The sequence below is a fragment of the Protopterus annectens genome, chromosome 3.part0 (genome assembly GCF_019279795.1).
Source record: "Protopterus annectens isolate FY-2018-M chromosome 3.part0, PAN1.0, whole genome shotgun sequence".
NCBI lineage: Eukaryota > Metazoa > Chordata > Ceratodontiformes > Protopteridae > Protopterus > Protopterus annectens.
The window spans coordinates 1,268,014,403-1,268,037,554 of NC_056731.1; the positions used below are offsets into that span (position 1 = coordinate 1,268,014,403).

The 23,152-nt window shown below is 40.4% G+C and overlaps 1 protein-coding gene across 1 annotated transcript in view; it reads right to left on the reverse strand.

Annotated features, from left to right (window-relative positions):
• LOC122797055 (transcription initiation factor TFIID subunit 4B-like) overlaps positions 1–23,152 on the reverse strand; it is a 1,206,007-nt gene that overhangs the window by 132,640 nt on the left and 1,050,215 nt on the right. Inside the window, exon 14 of the mRNA XM_044065831.1 lies at positions 20,316–20,441. Within this exon, the coding sequence (XP_043921766.1) occupies positions 20,316–20,441 (126 nt within the window). The remainder of the gene's footprint in view (positions 1–20,315; positions 20,442–23,152) is intronic.

Genomic DNA, 23,152 nt, shown 5'->3' on the forward strand with positions numbered 1-23,152 from the left:
TGATTCCACAAAAACAAGACCTGTAAAGCAAGGAAAAACTTTACCTAATACTCTTGTCATTGGGGATTTGATTGTTTGATACACAAATGCCCCTTCTCACCAGGCTAGGAAAGAGAAGATACATATTAGTTGTCTATCTAGTGCTAGGCTCTGCAATATCACACATGCATTCAGGTCACTGTACAGAGGTACCAACATGATTCTATCATAGTCCATGTGGGTGGAACTGGCACTATGAAGAGAGACTTTATGAAGACAGACATTATTGTTCTCTCTGGATGTGTGTCACAGACAGGTGCATACTTTGCACTGAGCATCATTCTACTTTCACCAAGGATAATGCCACAGTATGAAGAGAAAATGATTGATTTTATAATTGGCTTAGTTTCTGGAGTCACTCCAGGAGGATTCAATATCTATCAGCATGGGAGGACATGCTTAACACACCATGTTGCTTTGCTAAGGATGGTCTGAACCTGCTGTCCCCTCTGAACTTTTGGATACAGGATAAACATTATCCACCCCCTTACAACCTTTTTTAGGCAATGTCATTATGACAAAACTGCCAACATATTAAAAAAAAAAAAAAAACCTCAAAGGAATATTAAGGTGTTACAGCTCAATGCCATAAGCCTTAATGAGAAACTCCACACCCTACAAGCTGTCCTCACCCCAGAAGATGTAGAGATGCGTGCTGATACCAAGACTTGGTTTAAAGCCACAGAAAGTACTCTGGCAGTACAAGGCTAAACTGACTTCCACACATTTAGACAAACAGCAGCACAAACACAAGCTAAAGGTGGAGGTGTCTCAATTTACACTGACAACAAATATAACTTCAGATTAGTAGAACGGCATGATGGCCTAGAGCTCTTCCACATTCAAGTTTCCATAAACAAGATTGCTTACCACATAGCAGCCAGCTACAGGACACCCTCTATAACCCCCAAAGTTCACAGATCTTACCTAGACCTACTAGGGGCACTCGTAAATGGCACAACCTTCACTGACTACGGTGACATAGCAAATTTCCTGGCTGATAAATTTAGCTTTAAGTTCATCTCCCACCCTCCCACCCCCCAGTTATCCCCTATGAAATCCCTTCTAGTATTTTCCACCAACTATAAACAGGGTGCAGGTGCTGGCCACACTTTCTAAGGTCAAAAACACTGCCTCAGTGGGTCCTGATATCAAAGGCTGCCTCCTTAATAGCCTAAAGCATAACCTAGGCATGGTCATTTGAGGCACTCTTCAACTACATCCTCAAAACAGGTCATGTGCTAGGTGAATGGAGTGCCACAACAGCCATCCTGCTTCATAATGGTGAACAATCAACTGACCCAGGGAACTACAGACCCATCATTCTGACAAATCTAATATGCAAAGCCATGGAACGAATGATCACGGAAATGATCAGCAAGGACACTGGCCACCTATAGACACAGGATCCATTGCAGTTTGGCTTTCTTAAGGGAAGGTCTTGCCTATTCAACCTGGTAGACTTCTTTGAGAGGGTCACGAATGCTATAGATGAAGGGAAAACAGTCCATACCGCCTATGTTTATTGGCCAAAGCATTTCATACAATACCCTACTCCAGTATTATTGGCAAACTCTCAACACTAGGCATAAATCCCTACATAACTCACTGGATCACTGGCTGGCTCACACATAGGACCTAAGAAATCAGGAATAGTGAGACCACCTCCACCAGAATACTGTCACCAACAAAGTACCCCAGGGCTCCATGTTGGGATTGCTCCTGTTTGGCTTCTACTTCTTGGAAGTCAAGGCCAATGTCAAGAGCCTCTGGCTCACCAGGTTCACAGATGACTGTAAATTGGGAGCTATCATAGATTCCACACCACCACACCAGCATCCTACAAGAGGATCTAACACAAATGACTGGTGCCAAAGCCAAAGATTAAAGCTCAACATAAAGAAATGCATTTTTAGTGCCCTTGAAAAACTGTCCACCCAAGCTAATTACTCCATCAATAAGACACCCTTAAGTGTTGAGCCGGAAGGGATTTGGGAACGTATGTAGACAATAATCTGGCCTTCGGCCAACATGTAGCCAAGATATTGAGAAAATCATTCTGTCACCTAACTCATTGATAAGGGTGTGGCATCCAGGTTGAAAGAAGTCAAAGTACCACTCTAATCAGCCCTTATCAGACCCATCATTTATTACAACACTCCTCCTGGCACGTACTTAACTATGCACTTACAACAGTTGAAATACCATCACAGGTTCCTTACCAGGAGAATCTAGAATATGAGTACCCTGTCCTACACAGATTGCCTTAAGACCCTATTCTCTGTACTCTTTTTACAAATTACTGAGAGGCGATCTATGCCTGGAATATAAGGCATCCTCATATTCATCTCTGTTGGATCTCTTGCACACCCACAAAACAAACAGCATCAGAAACACTAGTTCCAATGACTTCAACTTTGCCTGTGACATAAATAGAATATGCTGGGGAGACCAATATGTTTTTCAAAGGATCCCCATGCTATGGCATAAGCTCCCCATCTACGTGAAGCAGAGTTCATCACTGACTCTATTCAAAGAAAACCTTGATCATTGAATGGGAAATCACAAATTCACTCCTAGTCTGGCCCCCATGTCTAATGGATAGAAGTCAACAGTAAGTAAATTAATCCCCAGCTAACATATCTCCATGCATAAACCTTGGCTACCTAATGACTAACATACTCCCACCACACAGGCATCTAAGGTATTCTGGGACAAGTCTGAGTTGGGTTGCATGGTTAGGCTTATAAAGACCATTGTGGGCATTAGCCTAGTATAAAAGTCCTTGATGGTTATTAGCCTAATATAAAGCTATGATCCTATACTGACCAAGATGTTTCCCGGAGTGAGTTCAAGATGCAGAAGACACGAGCAGGATGAATTAAAAGCACGTCTTCTGGAAATGTACGATGTCAAGTTTCAGGAAGGAATTGCAAGAGCTGTGTAATAATGGGTCCACTATGTAATCCCGAATTTCAGTATTTCAAAATTATATAGCTGAAAACACTAAATTCCCGAAGCTCGGAGATGTTGAATTAGCACTTCTGATGGTGCAGTGTGTGAATGGATGGGTGGAAGTTTAGGTAAGTATGTATGTGTAAGTGTGTTCGTTAGGGGCTTTAGTGTATGTGTGTGTTGTGACTGTGATGTGTGTGTGAGAGGAACTGTAAAATGTGTGGGTGTGAGTTTCCTTTGGGTGTGTCTGTGCGATCTCGGAGTTAGAATATTTAAGTAGGGAGGTGTGGGGGGCACAGCCCCCCACATGGGGAGTGCAGAGGGGCTTCCCCCCCTTCTTATCTGTAGTGTAGGATTATATATTTGATTGTGGGTGGAAGTTGTGTGTTTGTGTGTGTGTGTGTGCTTTATGTGTAGAGTATGTTCGGGATTTTAAATTTCATGATTATCGGGTTTTGGGGTTTTGTATTGTAGTAGAATTTTTGGCTATGTAATTTCGAAATACTGAAATTGGGATTTCAGTATTTTGGGATTACATAGTGGACCCATAATAACATATGGAGTTAAGGTTTAAAAACAGCCCAGAGCTGTTTTTAATATCATCCAGAAAAGTATTAGGGGAAGATACAGTAACTAAACCATTGTTGGACTTAGTTATGCTGGAAGGGAAGAAGACAGGTACTGGGAAATAGAAAAGTAAGGTAATTGTGATAGTAGAAAGCATTCAGAATGTAATGGAAGAAGTGTACAGTTGGGAAGAGAAAGATTTGAAAGGATGAGCTGAAGATTAAGAATAAGAAGTACCTTGAATATTAGCAGTGGGAAGGATAAAAACAAACCATCAATACAAAGTGAAAAAAAGAACAAATACAGAAACAGAGAACTTGCAGTGTTTAATGCAAATGAAAAGATACATTTTCTTTCTCAATTAACATTTTTTGATGTTATAGAAATATATACTACCTTTTACAGTGTTTCTAAGTTGTTTTTCTCTGTTGTTGATGATTAACTGTAAAAAGAAAGTTTAGAGGTGAAAACTCTTGTCACCAAGATCTTCACTTATGAAAACCATACTGTTCTGAATTTATTAGTATATAGTTAAACGTGCCTTTTATGATATTATGGCTGGAATGTGTTTTTTATTTCCCTTATCAAGGTTAAATAAGAGTTTCATTAGTTTATTCTTAGATTAAGAAGGAAACCTCAAGGACTGCAATTGGGTTCCACAGAGCTTGGGCTCTTACCTTTTTTTGTTATTACATTTTGCAACATGTTCTTCATTTCCGAATACAATTTCTGTTCTTTGTTCTACGTTCTTAAATGCTGGTAAAACTGATTGACATTCTGTGTTGTGAGTTTATTACTCAGACACAAACACATACAGTTTAAAAATGCACCTACATGTTTGCAAGGATAAATACGACAAACAGAGTACAATTTACGTAACCTTTCTATATCATCACTGTTGCAGTGGTCTAAGCTATTTGGGTCCTGCTCCAGTAACTGTCCAGCTTTTAAAGCTTAAGGGTAGCTATCATGCACTCTGTCAAGTGCTCAAGGGGAGCTCCAATAAAAAGACAAAAAAGTGTCAAATTAGTCAAAATTTTTGCTTACAAAAGGGAGGCAAGAGCCCTTAAAGGACAAAACTAGGAAACAAACCCAACAGCAAAAGATATATCTAATGATCACATCTACACCCTGGCAATACAAATGTACAACATCCAAAATAAGGGGCTGGAGGAAGAAGCTGCTACTGCAATAGTGATGTATTAGAACATCTACTGTTACAGTAATGTTTACTTGCATAACTGTACTAGGTTCAACATTTCTATCACTTTTGGAGTAGCCTAAGCTAATTGGGTTGACTACTACAGTTTAGAAAGTAAGCAGAGTGGAAGAAAAAACAAACGAAGAATCCATAAGCCCCTGCAGAATGGTCCTAGAAAAGTTTATTCTGGACCTGGAATCCAGCTGTAGTGCTTTGTAACGGTATGTAGACAGGACCAAAGTGCTCCCTCTAGAATACTTCTAGAGAACATCCCTTTCCAGAAAACCACCAAAGAAGCAAAAGCCCTCTGCAGTGAGCCTTAACCCTGATTGGAAATGGCTTGCTAAGGTGAGTATAACAAAAGGAAATAGCATGAGACAACTACCTGAAAAAAAATCTGCTTTGACATCAATTGTCCTTTTCGCTTACCTTCATATGAGGAAAAAAAAAAGATGATCAGCTTTCCCGAAGGCCTGAATTTTGTATAGGCAATTTCTGAACTGCCTGTGGACATACAGAGTATGAATAATCTTTGCTCCCTTGTTCTTGGGTTCAACATTAAGGAAATTAATAGTCTGGTTTAAGGTTATCTCCCAGACCACATCTGGCAGAAAAGAAGGGTTAATTCTCAAAGAAATCATATCCTTGTGAAAAAGTTGGTAGGGTTAGCTCACCATAAAAGCTTGTAACTCATGTATTCTTCCAGCAGAAATCAGAGCACTGAGTACACCAGTCACCCATGTTATTCAGCTTGATGAGCTAGCTGAAATGGAAAGAGTAAGCTTCTCAAACACAATGTTAAAATTCCAAGGAGGAGCCACTTATTTCCTAGATGGATGGATATGCAACACCACATTCAAAAACTAATTAACTTTAGAATGGTTAGAAAGAAGATCTGAGGGTAGATAAGCAGAAATGCTTGAAACTGAACCTTGACACAGAAATAGGGCAAGTCAGAGGACAGTAGCACACACTAATGATCTAAAACTAGAAACAACTGGGGATGAAGAAGGTCTTCATTCTTGGACAGGTACCAACTAGAAATATTTTCCACTTGCACATCGTCTGATGCATGTCATCAGAAAAAAAAGTGCCCAAAATGTATCAAAATTCTATCATTCTGGCAGTGAGATGAAGAGCGTTCAGGCTGGGGTATATCAAACAACCCCTGTCTTCTGTAAGCAAATCCATTTTGTGGGGAAACATGTGGTAACTGCCCTTGGCCAGATTGAAAAGAAGGGAGAACCATTGTTGCCGGAGGCAAAAGGGAATCACCAATACAATTTTGGGGAGTATTTCTGGATCCAAAGAAGAACCCTCGTTATCAGTGAAAAAGTTGGAAAACATACAGGAACAGTCTCTTCCATGAGAATGAAAAGACATCTATCTTCCAGGTTTGTTAGTAAGCAATCCTGGAGCACAACTTCTGTAGTTGTCTGTTCTTAGAAGACGCAGGCAGATCTACTTCAAGGTGGTCTGCACAGCTGGATCAAAACCTGAAAGACTCCAGGATGAAATTTCCATTCATGAGGATCTGTCCCTGCCCTTCTTAACTTGTCAGAAATCAAGTTTGTCTCTGACGAAATGCATGAAGCCTGAAGAGTCATAGTGAGATTATTTGCTATCTCCAAGGAATTACAGCATGTCTGCAAAGACAGTAAGATCTGGTACTCCAGTTTGTTTAGTTACCACATCACTGTGACATGGTCTGTGTGAAGAAGCAAAGGTCCTTGGGACAACAGATGAGCACTGATCAATGCCAGCATCTCTCTGACATTTACGTGCTTCTGTTTGTTGTGAGGCTTCGACACACCTTGAACTTTCACCCCTTTGGAAACTGCTCCCCACACCAGGTCTGATGCATTTGTAGTGAAAGACTGAAGAGCTGTCATAAGTGAGAATAAGAACATGGATTGAAAGATACCTGGTCTACCCATGGGAGATTATTCCCTCTTACAAATCCAAAAAACAGGGATCTGAAAAAATAAAGAATGAAGATGCTGATTTCAGACCGAACTGCAGTATCACTGGAGTTCCTCTCATGTGGAGTCTGATCAGGGAAAGCATGAGAATCAGCAATGCCATATTCTCCAAGATCCGGAGAAATTCCCTTGCTTTGGATGGAGATGCTCAGGAAGAACTGTTGAACCATCTCTCTTTTGTCTGAAGGAAGAAAGGCTCTTCTCAGGGCAGAATCTAACAGACACCCTAGGAAAACCCTTCTGTGAGAAGATGACGGATGATTTTTGTAAGCTGATTTGAAAACCCAAACTGAGTAGGAGATTAAGAACAGTTGCTAAAGACTTTTGACAGCTATAAAAAATAGACTCTGCAAAGATAACACAATCATCCAAATATGTGAATTCCTTGAAGTCTCCAATAAGCAGTTAATGGATCTAGATATTTTGTGAATACCCTTGGTACAGTGAAGAGTCCGCAGGGCAAGAGAGAGAAAGGAGTATGTAAGCCAGCAGGGTGTGGTGCAATGGTTAAGGTGTTTACCTCACATTTACAAGTTGCATGGTTTGATTCTTACCTTTGAGTGAGAAAATGGCTAGGCGTAAAATGACCCAAAAGGCAACTAGCTTAATACTTACCTATGAACCTATAAACATAGAAAATCTTAAAAGTTGGAACTGCTTGGCAAAGGAGATTTGACGACGATCATTTAAGTCTATCTTTACCATGAAAGCTACAGAAATAATCAGAAGGAAAGAGAATGAAAGGAAAATATTTTGAACCTTGAAATCTTAACAAAAAAAATTGAGAGAGAAAAGGTGCAGCACAGGCCTTCAAGATCCTTCCTTTATGGTACGAGAAAAATCCTTGAATAAAAGCATTTGCCAATCTGTCAGAGAGGCACTGGTTCTATTGCTCCCTGAACAACCATAGGATGCAGAATGGAAGGAAACAAAACAAGTTAGTTCACAGGGCAAGATAGAATCCGTTGGGATGGAAGAAGGGAAGGATTCCCATTGCCAACTGTACCCCTTCTGAAATACCTTTAAAATCTATTTATCAGCCACAATCTGGTACCACAAAGGAAGATGAAGTCTCAGAGAGATGGAAAGGTTGTGTGTGTGTGTGTGTGTGTGTGTGTGTGTTGATTGGGGAGAATTGTTCTCGATTTTTTTTTTTTTTTAGAGATTTTTCCTTTCTTTTTGGAGCCTCCTTGCCCTTGCTTTTTAAACTCCTGTTAGCAGGCTTCTTGCTACTTAAATTTATTATTGAAAAAGGGAGCAGAGGAGGAAGAAACAAATGTATTTGCTTTAAAAAAGGAGGGTTGAAAAACTGAATCACTTCCTGAATTAACTTGCCATTTCATTACATTTCAAGCACCTCAGCTGCTGATGGGACAAACTGAACTTCCTCATCCAGGTGAGAATTTAAAATTTCAGTTTTAACATCTTCAGGAAGATTTTGGGAACATAACCAAGATATTACTGACCCAGAAGCAGCAGAGGAAGGAATGGCACCACTTCTGGGTCAGTAATATGCTTAGCAACTTGAGAAGCAGATGTTAAAGATTCAAGATTTTTTTTATCTTTGAAGGAAGGCAGGTTAACTTTTGTATGGTCTCAAAAGGTAAAAATAAAATCTTTAAAATATGAGCTTGCAAGTTTAGAATCCTGAAAGCTAATGTAGCCGAAGAATGAACTTTATTCTGCAACTTCTCAAAAGCTTTTGTGTCATGGTCAAATGGAATCAGGTTAGCAGCAGTAATCGGTTTAGTAGCAGCAGTTTCAGATACAGCTATCACTGCTGGACCTGCTTCAGGACTGGAAAACAAATGCTTAAGTGTCTGAGGTAACCTATATAACCAGTCAGCATTCATGGAGCAGGAGGCTGACTATCATGCAAACTAGAAATTGTGAGAAAAACAGTCCAGTGAATTCATGAAAGTGCTTAGCATGAGCGAAAAACTCCATTTTTCTGTGAACTACCTACTTGTAATTCAGAAACATGTTAACACAATGAGGTAAGACCTCATTATCAGCTAATTTCCATGTCTCTTGAATCACAGTTACTACTGACCAGTACACAAACAACAGTCATTGTACCTGCCCTCCATGGCTCCCCCACCCACATAACAGGCAGAGGACCAATACAGTATGTATCTATTAGGCCCTGGTGTTCTAGTACCTCTTCATCCTTCAATCCCATTACTGCCATTGGTGCCAATGCTGTACTTTACACTGTGAGTAATCCCTAGGGTCCAGTGGTTCACCCCACTCCCAAATCCATTATGTTTTTGTTGCAGTTATGGCACTTCACTTTATCCCTAGTGTCCAGTGTTCCCCACACCATTAATCTCCTTTGTGATGTCAGTGCCATTACAGAACTTTAAAGATGAATCCCTGGTGTCTAGTGCATTCCCCAAACCCCATTCCTTTTAATACCACTGATGCCATTTTAGGACTTTAAAGAGTAATCCTTAGTGTCTAGTGCTTCTCCGCAACGTATTCATGTTGGGTGGTTGAACATGGCTTTATGGCCATGTTCAGTACTGCAACATGGTGGGTATCGCTGTGCATTTGCTTTCCTGGAGGTAGTTCTGGGGAGAAAGCACATGACTAATTAGCATACACCTCTCCTTGGAATTTCTCACTAACATTCAGCACAGCTGCAGTGCCAACCCTTTGCTTAGCTGCACGTATTTGTATTAGACAACCATGCAGTACCATGCAAGGATGTTTGCTTCATCAGTGAAAAGTACCACTACATGTACACAGTGATGTACACCGTACCTTCATGAATTCAGTCTAGTCTCTAAACAGGCAAAACAGGAGGAACTGCTGCAGATTTAGACATCTCCAACTGTAACAAATCATAATACATTCTGCTCAAACTGAAAAACCTTGTTCATCTTAGATAAAGTCTCAGAAAAGAGGCAGTTCTTCAAGAGAAATCCAAAACCATACTTTTATCAGAGTCACAATATGCAGATTGCAAAGAAATTCCTAAAGTCAACCATCTCCTTGCAGTGTCTCATCTTCTGATTGAAAATAAAAGCCAAAAAGAGAGGGAACTCTCTTCCTTTTCTTGCCTGAATGACTGGTAGTCAAGGAAAAGCAAAAATGAACTCCTTAGCAAATTCCAGCAGATCGTCTCTGTCCACAGAAATAAAAATTGAAACAGGAGTAGGCAAGATGGTCTCACAATGTTTACTCATCCTGGAAAAGTGAAACCAGATGAAAATCTCACAAAGCTACAGCGGTTAGACTGCAAAACATAATATTAATGCTTTTGGTACCTCGGCTAATGCCTTCAGGGAATACTTTGCATTAACAAAGCAGTTGGTTTTATACAAACGCAATAAATTAGTGAGTAAACAACACACAATCAATTAAAACCAATTTCAAGTGTTCCAAATGATTCCTTACCAACAGACCACATAAAAGACAATGAATATCACAAAGTGAATATCAAACAAATTTACACAATGCAATTTAGAATTATTATACATTAAAATTAACCTCCAAATTCATACCATGGGGAGATGCTGTTCTATAATTTATAATAAACCTGGTTTCTAACTGCATTAATTTCTGTAAAAAATATTACTTACTGAATCCCATTGTGGTCTGGCTAGCACACTGAAGAAAAAGCTGTTAGCCAGACCATTGTGCAGAGAATGAAAATGCTGTGCAACTGGGCTATCTAGTCTTTCATTCCTTATATCTCCAAGATGTTCCAAAACTCTCATCTTCACCCTCCTTTTAGTCTGTCCCACGTACCATTTAGGGGAGAACAACCACAACCTAGAATATACACTACCCCATAAAATCCACAGTCAAAATGGTCATCTGCCCTATACTTTTTTCCATTAATTCATGTTCCATTTAAAATTTTAATTCTACTACAAACCCTGCACCTAGCACAAGGAAAAGACCCCACCTCACCATTCGCCTTTCTCCCCTTTCATAAATTTAACTCCTCCTTCAGATTGAAAAATCTCCTGTAGCATAAAATTACTTTATCAGGAAAATGTCTAGACAGGATCTCATCTTCACTGATGATAGGCCATAGATTAATAACTAAATCCCTAAAAATGACAGAAAAGGGAGAAAACCTACTAACAAAATATAAGGCATCTCCATATTCTACAGGATGCCTACTAAACTTACCATATGTAACCCTGGCATCCCTCTTATCTATTGTACTAGAGGGGTCTACACCAAAACAACCTTTCACTCCTTTAACCTTAGCCTCAACTTCATATATGTAGTTTAAAAGATATCCCCTACTTGTCAACTTATCTCTAATTTTACAAAACTCCATCAACTGGGATTTTTCAGAAGTGTATTAAAAATGCATTTAAACTTCCCATATGGCAATAACTTGATCAAATGTGGTGGATGTGAACTGCTAGCATGCAAAAAATTATTCACAGGGGTGCCCTTATGAAATGGTTTAAACTGCACTTTACCATTGGCACCCACATATAACTCGGTGTCAAGAAACTGCATCTCATACCTGTGTGCGACAGCTGTGACAGCTTTTTCTTCAGTGTGTTAGCCAGACCACAATGTGATTCAAAGTAATAACAATTTTTACAGAAAGTAATGCAGTTAAAAAACAAGTTTATTATAAATTATAGAACAGCATACCCCCATGGTATGAATTGGGGGGTTAATTTTAATATACAATAATTCTGAATTGCGTTGTATGAATTTATTTGATATTCACTTTACGTGATATGCACTGTCGTTTTAAGTGGTTTGTTGGTAGGGAATCATTTGAAACACTTGAAATTGGTTTTGATTGATTGTGTGTTAATTGTTTACTCACTAATTTATTGCATTTGTATAAAACTGACTGCTTTGTTAATGCAAAGTATTCCCAGAAGGCATTAGCCAAGGTACCAGAAGCATTAAAATTTCATTTTGCAGTCCAGTCGCTGTAGCTTTGTGTGGTTTTCATCCTGGAAAAGTCCCTAGAAAGAGACTGATTAGTAATAGTCATACTCATCCCAGATTCATATTCCCTATCCCAGCTGAGTGAAGAACCCTCACCTACCCCTTCTCTGAGCTAAAAAAAGAGTAGTTCTCCTTTGCCCTCCAAGGGCATCTCTACAGCTACAGAAGATGTGGCTACACCCAAGTCCTTGTTGCCTGTAGGTGAAACAGCAAGGAGACCAAGGGAAAAGATGAGAGGTCTGAGGAACCGAGAGTGACCACAGCAGAGTCACCCACCAGCAGCTGAGGTGCAAACAGGGTCAACTTGACATCCAAAGACTCCCCATAATCTTTCTTTTTGTAAACAGAGGAAGGAAATACCACAGTGACCAGTAGTTTCTCCAAAGATTACCCAAAAATGAGACCTCAAAGGCAGATAGTGGAGCCTGGATGAGTTAGTAAAAGGCAAAGTAAAGACAGTACAGTTGTAACAGTTGCAATACTGATCAGCAGGACATCTACTGTTATGGTAAGTTCTCACACAACTATACTACATCCTGACTGAAATCACTGAAGCAGAATTCCTAATCAAAGGGTGATTCCCAGAGCTGAAGGGAATGTAAGGGTGGTCGGTTAGTAAGCTGTAGAACTGTCCAAGATGCCAAAAAGGACTGACTTAGTAAAGGTAACTCTGGACCTTGAGAAGGCATCAGCTCTGTAGTGTTTAGTGAAGCTGTGTATAGAAGGCAAGGTGACAGCTTGCAGTATGGCCCTGGCATACTCCCCTTTGTATAAGGCCCCAAAGGATGCTACTGCCCTGGTAAAATGAGCTTAAGGGTATGAGGGCAAAGACTTGCCATGTAGAGAATAATAAAAAAGAGATGGCCTAGTAGATCCAGCTTGCAGTTGTTTGCTTAGATATTGGTTGGCCCAATTTTGAGCCCATGAAGGAGGCAAACAGTTGTTCAGATATTCAAATGGATTTGGTTTTGTCTAAGCAGAATCTTAACAGTCTGTGAATGTACAGAGTGGGTAGGAGCCTTTCCCCTGGTTCTGTGGATTGGGAAAGAGAATAGGGAGATGTATGGCCCAGTTGAGTGACAGCTCATTCACTACTTTAGCCATGAATGAAGGGTTAGCTCTCAGGGTCACCCTGTCCTTGTGATAAATAAGGAAGGGCGGAATGGCCATAAGAGCCTAAAGCTCTGAAACTCTCCTAGCTGAAGTGAGAGTCAGAAGCAGAAAAGTTTTCCAGGTGCAGAATTCGAGATTTACTGAGGCTGCTGGTACAAAGGGAAATAAAATATGCTTTACCAGCATGAAGCTGAGGTTACAAGGAGGAGTTATGGGCTTCCTTCGTTGCCTAAGATGCAGCATCCCTTTAAGTGATAACCTGACCTCAGGTCTGGCTATAAGTGGAGGACTGAGGGGTAAGCAAGTAGAGATGGCTGACAGGTGGGCTTTGATGAAAACTAGGCTAGACTTGCACCCCTGATTTAGTGGGATCCTGTCCATTCCTGTAGCACCAAAAGGAAAACCTCTTCCATTTGGCAATGTATGATTTTTGAGTTTTGAGTGTCCTGGCTTCTTGGGGAACCCTAATTACATCCTCAAAAAAGTGGTGTCTATAAAGAATTAGAACCCTATCATTCACATGGTTAGGTTTAGGGTGACAGGTTGTGGTACAGTAGTGACCTTTTCTGCTGTGTGATGAGATCCACGTTTAGTGGAAGTTTGTAGCAATTGCCCCTGGTTAGATGAAAAACAGTGTTTTCTTGACCAAAAGGGGATCACTAGCAATATTTTTGCCTTTTCTTTTTGGGCCTTAAGAAGAACCTTTGAGATAAGAGGTAGTGGAGGGAAGGCATACAGGAATTTCCTGGACCACCGAAAGATGAAAGCATCTGTCCTCCAGGATGAGGAAAAAGGGACACTGGTGCAAAAGAGCAGAAGCTGTTTGCTGGTCTCTGATGCAAACAGGCCTATCTGAGGTGTCCCCAAACAGTGAAGGATGCCTAGGAAAACCTGTCTTTGAGAGTCCATTCATGAAGATCCTGCAAAGTCCTGCTTAATGCGTCTGCCAACACATTGTCCTGACATGGGATGTATATGGCTACTAGTGACATGCTATTCTAGGTGGCAATGTCCCAGGAGGTCTGTGTCAATCTGCACAGTTGGTAAACCTGGTTCCTCCTTGCTTGTTTTGTGTACCACATGTGGTGTTGTCTGTGAACACTTGTAGGGGAGCTGGTCTCCCAGATAAGGGAAAAGACTTGAAGAGTTTGGATGATGGCCATCATCTACTTCTTGTTACATTTTTTTAGTGGTTTTGACTGACATCTGCCCTCTACATGCCCTCCATGCCTTATCTGAGGAATCTATGTATATTTCATGAATTGGGATGGGGAGGTTACTGAAGTGAAGTCCTGGGTTGCATTTCACTTTCACCACAAAAATTCTCTCCTGGACAAGGTAATAGAGAAATTACTGTGTCTAGAGGGTGAGAGTGCTGGGACCAAACTGTTTGCAGGTACTACTGAATTTTCTTCATATGCAGTCTAGCTAGAGAGAGCATTGGGATAGCTGCTCCCTTGAATTCTAGGGCACTTAGTATCTCCCTGGTCGAGGGGGTGAGGTTGTGAAAGTAATCTTAAAGGCTCTGAACTTTTTTTCTGAGGCAAACAGGCCTACATCCTTTTGGTGTCCAGTCTTCAGCACAGAAATACTAAGTCCTGAGAAGGCTGCAAGGAGGACTTGTAGTTGATTATGAACCCCAAATGTGAGAGGAGGCTGAGGAAGAACTGGATGTGTTGCAGTAGTGTGTGTGACAAGGCTTGGATTAAAAAGTCTTCTAAGCAGGATTCCCTCGGTTTCACAGAAGGCATTCACTGGTGTCAGACACTTTGGGTAAACTCTTGGGGCTGTGGAAACCCCAAAAGGCAAAGCAATAAACTGAAAGTGAGACAACCCAGTAAAAAACTGAGGAATCCCCAAGATGGGGAGGTGAACTGGTATGGGGAGGTAGGCATCTTTTAGATCTAGAGATACTAGAAAGGCCCGAGATGGAATGAAATGTTATAGAGTGTGCAGAAAGAGCATTTAGAAGGCTGGTACTTTTAGAACAGTGTTTAGTAAAGACAGAGATCCAGTATGGGTCTCCATTGCCTTTCTTTCTTACTTACTTTAACATTTGTTAATCAGGAAAGTCTGACTTGGAACAAAGCCAATTTTCAGTGGAGGCTCGGGGAGAAATGCTCCAGATGCATGTCTTTGTAACATGGGAGGAAACTGGAGCACCTGGAGAAAACCCACACGAATGCAAAGAGGACATGCAGAATCCACACCGAAGGCACACCAGCCGAAAATCGAACCCTCTTGCTATGAGGTGACAACACTACCACTGCACTTTTTCTTGGCACTAGAAAGATTCTAGAGTAAAAGCCCTTTCCCACAAATTCCTTGGGCACTGGTTCTATTGTGCCTGTAATTCCCATAGGATGTATGGAAGCAGATGGATCTGGGAGTGGGAAGGGGCAGGCATGCCATTTAGAGGAGGGATTTTCATCCAAGACATGACATGGCTTTTTTTATAATAGAAAACACCCATTAGTCTGTGGTAATCTTTTCCCAAGTGGAGATTGAATGGGTCAGCCTTTCTGAAAGTGGCAGGTCTGGGGTGGTGGGGGACATTGTAAATAGCCACAGAGATTTGTCTCCAAAGGGAGACCTTCCAGAAAAAGAATATCTTTGTGGTTTATCTGAGAATCTCTTTCTGGGGGCCTTCCTGTCTTTCTGGCTTGGTCCAAGACATCTTCTTATAAAAGAGTTGGGTTTGGTTGGATAATTCCTCTGGTACCTAGGTACAGAGGTTAATAGAAGCTGTCTGCAGTCCTTCATGGTTTTTCCATGTTGCTGCAGGGTTTTGAAAAGATTAGCTGCTTGAAGGCCAAACAAGAGTTTATTGTCTAAGGGGGGATCTAACATTTTTGCTTTAAAGTCTTCAGGTATGGTTTAATTGTGCAACCATGCATGCCTGCGGATGGCAGAACTGGTAGCAGCTGCTCTGGATGAGGCCTCTACATTTAATGCTTGTCTGGCTTCTTGTGTAGCTTGATTAATTAAGGACAGCATTTGCTATTTAGAAGCAGTCCCTTGTGAATCCACCACTACATAGTTTAAGGAATTGAGGAGGGCTATCCATTACTTGGTTATTTGGAGTTTAGTAACCGAGAGCCCTGATTGCCAAAGTAGAGGAGGTATAAACGTTTTTATCCCACCTATCCACAGCTCTGCTAATGGTGTCTAAAGGGAGGGCATTGCCACTAGGAAGGAGCTTAGAAGGTTTACCAAAAGAAAAAGGCTGCAGAGGGATCCACCACAGTATTTTTAAACAAGAGCTTAAGATCAACAGGGACTTTATCAAATCTGCATCACAGAACCACAAGGAACGATAGATGAAGACAAAAGCACCAGCCAGTACACCAAAAAAAAGATTTATTTCTGCTGTTCTCACTCTGACGTATTGGCTACACAAGCCTTCAAGAAGGCCTCCTTGAAGGTTTGTGTAGCTGAGACGTCAGAGTGAGACCAACAGAAATAAATCTTTTTTTTGGTTTACTGGCTGGTGGCTTTGACTTTATAAAATCTGCCTGGCCTCTGAGGGCAAGAGGCTGCAAGCAAGGGGCAGCAGAGGTGGACTGAAAGGCATCTATTAAAGCCTCAAAACAGGAGGAAGTAAGGAAGGTGCTGGGGTGCCCATTTCCAAGAGACTGTAGTAGCTTTTCTATACTTCTGTAATCTGCCTAGACTCCGACTCAGAAGGCTTCATCATGTTTAACAGTGTCTGTCCAAAAGAAACTTCTTCCACAGGAAAGTCATGTACAAGGGTATCTTCATCATTAGAAGATACTTGCTCAGGAGAGTGGATCTAAGAGGAACAGGCTAGGGAATGATCAGAATTAGAAGCCTCATTTAAAGAGGAAGATGAATCCGCAAGAACCTTTTGAACAGACAGGGGAGGAGGTTGGGAAGAAAATGATGGAGGCTTCAGGACCAAAATGGCCTTGAGCAATCCTTGAGAAGTCTAATCATTCCTTCTCCTAAGGAGTAGTAGGAGGAAGAGGAGATAAGGAGGATAAGTTATATGCGTAGCTTTTTGGCACTTCTTTTTTGGTGGGACATTGCCAAAACCAGAGTGGTGGTTCAGATCGCTGATATACCTTAATAAGTTTACTTGGTATCCCTTTCCTAAGCAGTATATGTGGAATACCCTCTGGACACTCTGAGATGATGATTTGTGGTTCAGCTTTTTCTGTGGATTCCTCAGTCGTAAGATCCTCCACTGCCAGACCGGCCTCCAGCTGGGTCTTGTTAGAGGACATTTGAGATGGAATCAGATGATCGGCAGGTTCTGAAAGCACTGCAGGTACATTAGAATTGGAAAGAACTGATTGAGTGTCCTGTCTAGGTCTTTTTAGCTTTTTTCTTAAGTGGTAGAGGTATGTCTGGGGATGCAGGATCCACCATCTTAGAGTGGGACAAGCACTTCCGATATGGAGTCTCCAGAAAAGTATTGAGCGAGGACAACTGGGATTGCATCATCTTGGGTACAAACGAGTGGCAAATGGAACAGGTCTTGTAGTCTTGTTCCACTTCTAAACAGAAAAGACACTGGGTATGCAAGCCTTTTTACAGGATTTGCCTATCACACTTGCACTCAACCCCTCCTAGTGGATATCTAATACTGGTATTCAAAACACTTTGGAAAAGTATAAAGAAATTTTCCATAAATGTGCACTTATCTATTAACCCGAAGCAATGATACCAACAACCAAACGAAAATCAGTCTGACAGATACACAACTTGCATTCTGGGTGGCAGTGAGATAGTTTGAAGAATTACTCTTGCATGTCCACCAATATATCCCCTACAGTTACAAGCTCAGGTCACACATCAAATGTACAATCCTGGGAAGGTAAAGCTTTGGTACGCTGGCTGGAACTCCGTTGATTAGGAATACTGCAACAGTGACTTCAGTCAGGACATCAAGTGGTACTGAGGTAAGGTACAGGGTTTGTTTCTCACCTTTGAGGGAAATTGTCTAGGCTTAAAATGGCCTGCAAGTGCAGCTAGCTTAGTACTTACCTATGAACCTAAGTAAACAAGTGACAGTCCCCCTGGAAGCACATTATGCTGCATCAAATACAGAAACCTACAAAAACTGTAAGAAAATTCTGTCAAAAAATATAATTCTAAAAAAGAAAAAACATTACACAAAAAGTTCACATGAGCATTTACACACAAACTCCCTTAGAAATGCAATGACAGTCACATAAAATACAGTTTCCTAGAAAACGCAACACTTTACTCATAAAAGCATCAGTTTTCCTCAGAAAAATGAATGTTGTGGAAGGCCTTCCCCCAACAGGGGATTGCATCTGCTCAGACTTAAAGATCACTAGACTGACAGTTCTGTAGGGTCTCCCAAAGGAGTGCTCTTTGATAACAAAAAAAACCCCTCTGTTTGTCACTCTAGCTGCCTTTACATTGGAGCTCCCCCCTTACTCAAGACAGTATGTGTGGAAAGCACCCTTAAACTTTGAAAGCTGGATGACTGGGGTGGGGCCCAAATATCTTACGCTAATGCGACAATGATCTAAACATTGAACACTTTCTGTTAAGCGATGACTAATAAACACCTGCTGATTTGAAAAGGGTTTCCAGCCCTAACATGGAAACACAACAAGATTTAATTTGGTTATTGTTACTTTAATTTATTAGCCCTGGATTTTCTTTGAACTGCAGTGAAGGAATAATAAGCAAGACATATGTGGCTTAGTACTGATACTGCGTGCCATGCTGATGTCCCAAGTTCAAGAACAAGACCAGATGTTAGAAGATCAGCAGGGCAGAAGTGAGGAAGGGGCTCATCCATTAAATTATTTTCTGAATGGATGTATACTGACCATCGAATTTGTGGACATGGCTGCATACTGGGTATTTTATAATTAAGACAGTACATAGACGGGAGATCTGTAAAGGTTACATTTGAAACTGCAGTTAATGAGGTACTGAAATCACAGCAATGTCAATAACCGGGGCAAGCAATGGCAACAAATTAGGAGAGTGGCTGAGTAGATGGGACTTCCTGTTCATGGTGCTTATTCACTGCTGACAGTGGGCTCTACAAGTTCTGCCCTCCAGGCATACCTCTGAACTGTACAGATTCTCACAAAATGTACAGATTTTTGGTCGTTTTTTTCTATAAAATTGTGGTTTTATGCCAAATTAGTGGCAAATCATTAAAGACTGAAGTTAGAAAATAATGACAGACATTTGAGTTTCAGACTTTATATCCTTCAGAAAATTCATGAAAATGCAACACCTGTTATTATATTAACTTTCTAAGTTTGTAAGAGCAATATTTAAAAAAGTGGGGCTTTGCTCACTTTTATATAAGGCTCAGCCCATATTTCTTGCTCTAAGAGGTATGCCTCCAGCACCATCTCCACAGCAGCCTGGTTGTCCTAGAAGTCAATGGTGCAGTTAGAGAGAAGGCACTTTTATGTTAAATAACTGCACAAAAGGCAAGCATTTAGCAGGACTGCAGATTATAAAGACTGGTTTTCAGAGCAGGTATTACTAAGATAATGAAGATGAGCAGTAGGAAAATAGCAAAGCTAAGAAGAGATTCAGAAAAATAATTACAAGTCTATCTCATTTTTATTTTCAGAGTCATATTAACAGTTATAAGTACATGAAGTGTAAGCCAGTACATATACAGGACAGACATGTTAGTGCAGTACCATGTACATATTCCTTAACACCTTCAGATTGCAACTAATGCCAAAGCAAAACAACGCCTTCCCTTTTATGGCTACAGCTAAAGAATATCTACAGCTCACTGCCTGATTCTTTTACTTTGCCATTTTTAGGTAAGGGATTCACACTAAGCATTTCCACTGTTATCACATAAATAGTATAATTAACTGTGACAATAGTCTACAACTCACATCCAGAAACAGCAAATCAGGCTTATACAGCCAAAGTAAAGAATCCAAAGTATTCTAACCAGAGAGATGTCATACTTCTCTCAACCTCTTAGAGCAAGAAATCTGGAGAAGGTCATAAATAATGGGGGGGATAAATGCCCAATAGTATTTTTATATATCACTCTTACATACTTAGAAAGTTGAAAGAATGACAGGTTTTGAATTAGCATAATTTTTTTCTGAAGGGTATGAAGTCTGAAACTCAAATATCTGACATTATTTTCTGACTTCAATTTTTAATGATTTGCTAGAAAACGTAAATTTTATGAAAAATGGACCAAACATATGAGGTAAACATGTGGACATTCGGTGGGAACCTATACAGTTGAGATATATGAGAGGGGAACTGAAAACAACAGTCACAGATGCAGTAAATCTCACACTACACAAATTTCAGCTGTGTGAGTCACTTTTCATTCATAGAGACAAGAAATGTAATTAAAACAACTGAATGCTGACTTTTTAAATAAAGATTCATGTATTTCAACTGTCAGAAAGAAAGCACTTTTCAGTAATACAATTTTAGTGACTTTACAGATTCAACATGTAGATAAGACCACATCCTTTTTACCACATTCCCTCAATGTTCGATTTGTTCCTTACTTTGGCTGCTCTCAGCAACATTTCCTTTTCTTCCTCTTCTCTTCGTTGCTTCTCAACATGATCAAGCTGCTCAAAAAACTTTAGCTGAGCTTTAGTGTCACTGGTCAGGACATATTTGTCATCATCCTAGAAATAAATAACATCACTTAGAGAATGTTCATGTTTAACTGGCTTTGAATTCACAAAATGTAAAAACCAGAGAAATTTACAAGGCATAAGGAGACCGCCTTCATTCAGGTTCTCTCTGCTACTATTATCAGAGTAACCTACAGCAATACACTATTATTGTAGCAACAACTGTCAGGGCCCATCTGTAGTATAATCTCCAAGACCTTAAAGCACCACCAGGATACACAACATAAACAAATACACAGATTAAGAGATTAACTGTACCTTTAATCACATCATCATATGTTTTGACATGATAATACAGTTGATTGTCTCAGCCTGCCAGCTCTCGCATCTCCTCTGCAGGGGTTCTGTTACTATTCTGTTGCTGCATATCTGTAAACAGCATCCATGTAACCCACCACTACCATTAACACAGATATTGTAACTCTCTCCAGTGACTGGTGGTCACTTCATTATATGCTGTTTTTTAGGAAAAATGTGGCAAAAAGGCTCAGTGCTTCTATTATCCTACACATGTGTATATCTGAATAACTATACAAGCACATTGCCTATAAATATGGGCTGCTCAAATGCACAACTGAATGGTTACAGCATCACAGCTGACTTGGGCAATATTTTAAATTATACCATGATCCCCCCAAAACGTGCACGCTGATTGGCCAGCGTGCCCGTTGTAAATCGAGTTATACTAATGGAAAAAGGTCCGGTCGCCCGGACTTTTCCATTAGTAACTCTACTTCTCGCTATGTTAAATGGGTTTAACATAGAGACAGCTTTAAAATAAGCAACGGAGATCTCCGTTGCTTATTTTAAAGCTGTCTCGCCATGTTAAACCCATTTAACATAGCGAGACAGTGTTTAAAAGCAACGGAGAAAGCAAGATCTCCGTTGCTTTTATGTCATATGTTAAATGAGTTTAACATAGCGAGACAGTTTTAAAATAAGCAACAGAGATGTCCGTTGCTTATTTTAAAACTGTCTCGCCATGTTAAACTCATTTAACATAGCGAGACATAAAAAGCAACGGAGATCTTGCTTTCTCCGTTGCTTGCCAACTCTAATGTACGCGCAGGCGTGCAGTACATCAGAACTGCCGCGGATGCCAGGCATCTGCGGAAGGGCAGTAAACAGGCATTATACTACGCCATTATTTAAGAAAAGGAATAGTTTCTTTTCTTAAATAATGTCATAATAGCAATAACCCACTTCTGGTGTGGTAATGCTAAATTTACCACGGTTGGCTTTTTGTCCCTCGGGCCTCGGGACCAAACCACGCCAACCGTGGGTAAATTTAGCATTACCCACACCCAGGCGTGGGTTATTGCTATATTAACTCTAAGTGCTTCAACAATGAGTTTGCTGTAAAACACAGCAAATATTAAATTGCATGCATACGCCTTCAATTTAAGTAGAAACTGAGTTTTTTTTCTGAATTTCATTTTATACCTTTCCCACTTGGTCTTTACGAACTTGGGAGTTGAATTTAACAATTTCTCACATATTATGAACAGTCCAAAGGCAAAATAACATTTTTCACACACTCCAACTTACATTGGAGAAGTCAGGTGTAGACCTTTCAAGCATGTACTGAACGCATCCTGTAAACCAGTAGTGCACAATGTCTGGCTCCAAGACCAAATCTGGCCCTTGACACAACACCATACGGCCCCCAGAGAGTAACTAAAAATTTTTACAAAAAAGTGAAAAAATGCTATGCCTTACTCCAGTCACACAAACTTTCCAGCATGTGCTTATTTACCTAATTGACTGCAGTTGTGCACACCTCTAATTTTAGCTGCAGAAGTAGCTATTCTTTGTTGTTTATACCTTGTAGTTGGTAAACAGTGGTAACTTTCTGCAAGAGTTTGTAATAAGTCATGGCTGCAAGCCAGAATAAAGTTAAACTCAAAGTTAATGTAGAAAACAGGCAATTTCATGACTGCTGTCTTAAGTAAAAATGCTTGTCACCTGTACCTATTGTTAACTCGTAATGACTTACTATGTTTTGAGGTGGCCTGCAGATGCATTAAGAATTCATGTAGTGTCCCTCCCCACAAAAAGGTTGTGCACTACTGCTGTAGACATACAGATTTGACTTCCACAGTAAAAGAAAGACATACATTTCCAAAACTTGAATATTTGTTCTCTGTTACCACTTCTCACGGCTCTACAATAGAAAGTCTTCAAATAAGAGGGCGCATTCAACTTGCTGATGACTAGAGGGGAGCAGACTTTCATTCAAAAGAACACTCTTCTTGTACGTGGACTCTTAGAAGTTTAACATGATCTGGGAAGCATAGTCTTTATAGTATCACTCAACAGTGGGAGAAATGTGAGCTGCTGTAGGATCTGAGCCATATCTCTACTACATTTTTACTGTTAGCATTTTACTTGGTCTGGGGACCTTGGACTTGTAGTTATCACTCAACAGTGAGAGAATTGTGAATAGCTACAGGATCTGAGCCTCATTTATTACAGGTTACTAAGTCTGGGGACCTTAGATGTATAGTATCACTCTCAATAGTGATAGAATGGTGAATTGCTGCAGGATCTGAGCCTCATTTATTACAGGTTACTAAGTCTGGGGACCTTAGACGTATAGTATCACTCTCAATAGTGACAGAATGGTGAATTGCTGCAGGATCTGAGCCTTATATACATGTATACTGAACTTTACTCCTTACAAATTTGATTCCTGTCTAGTT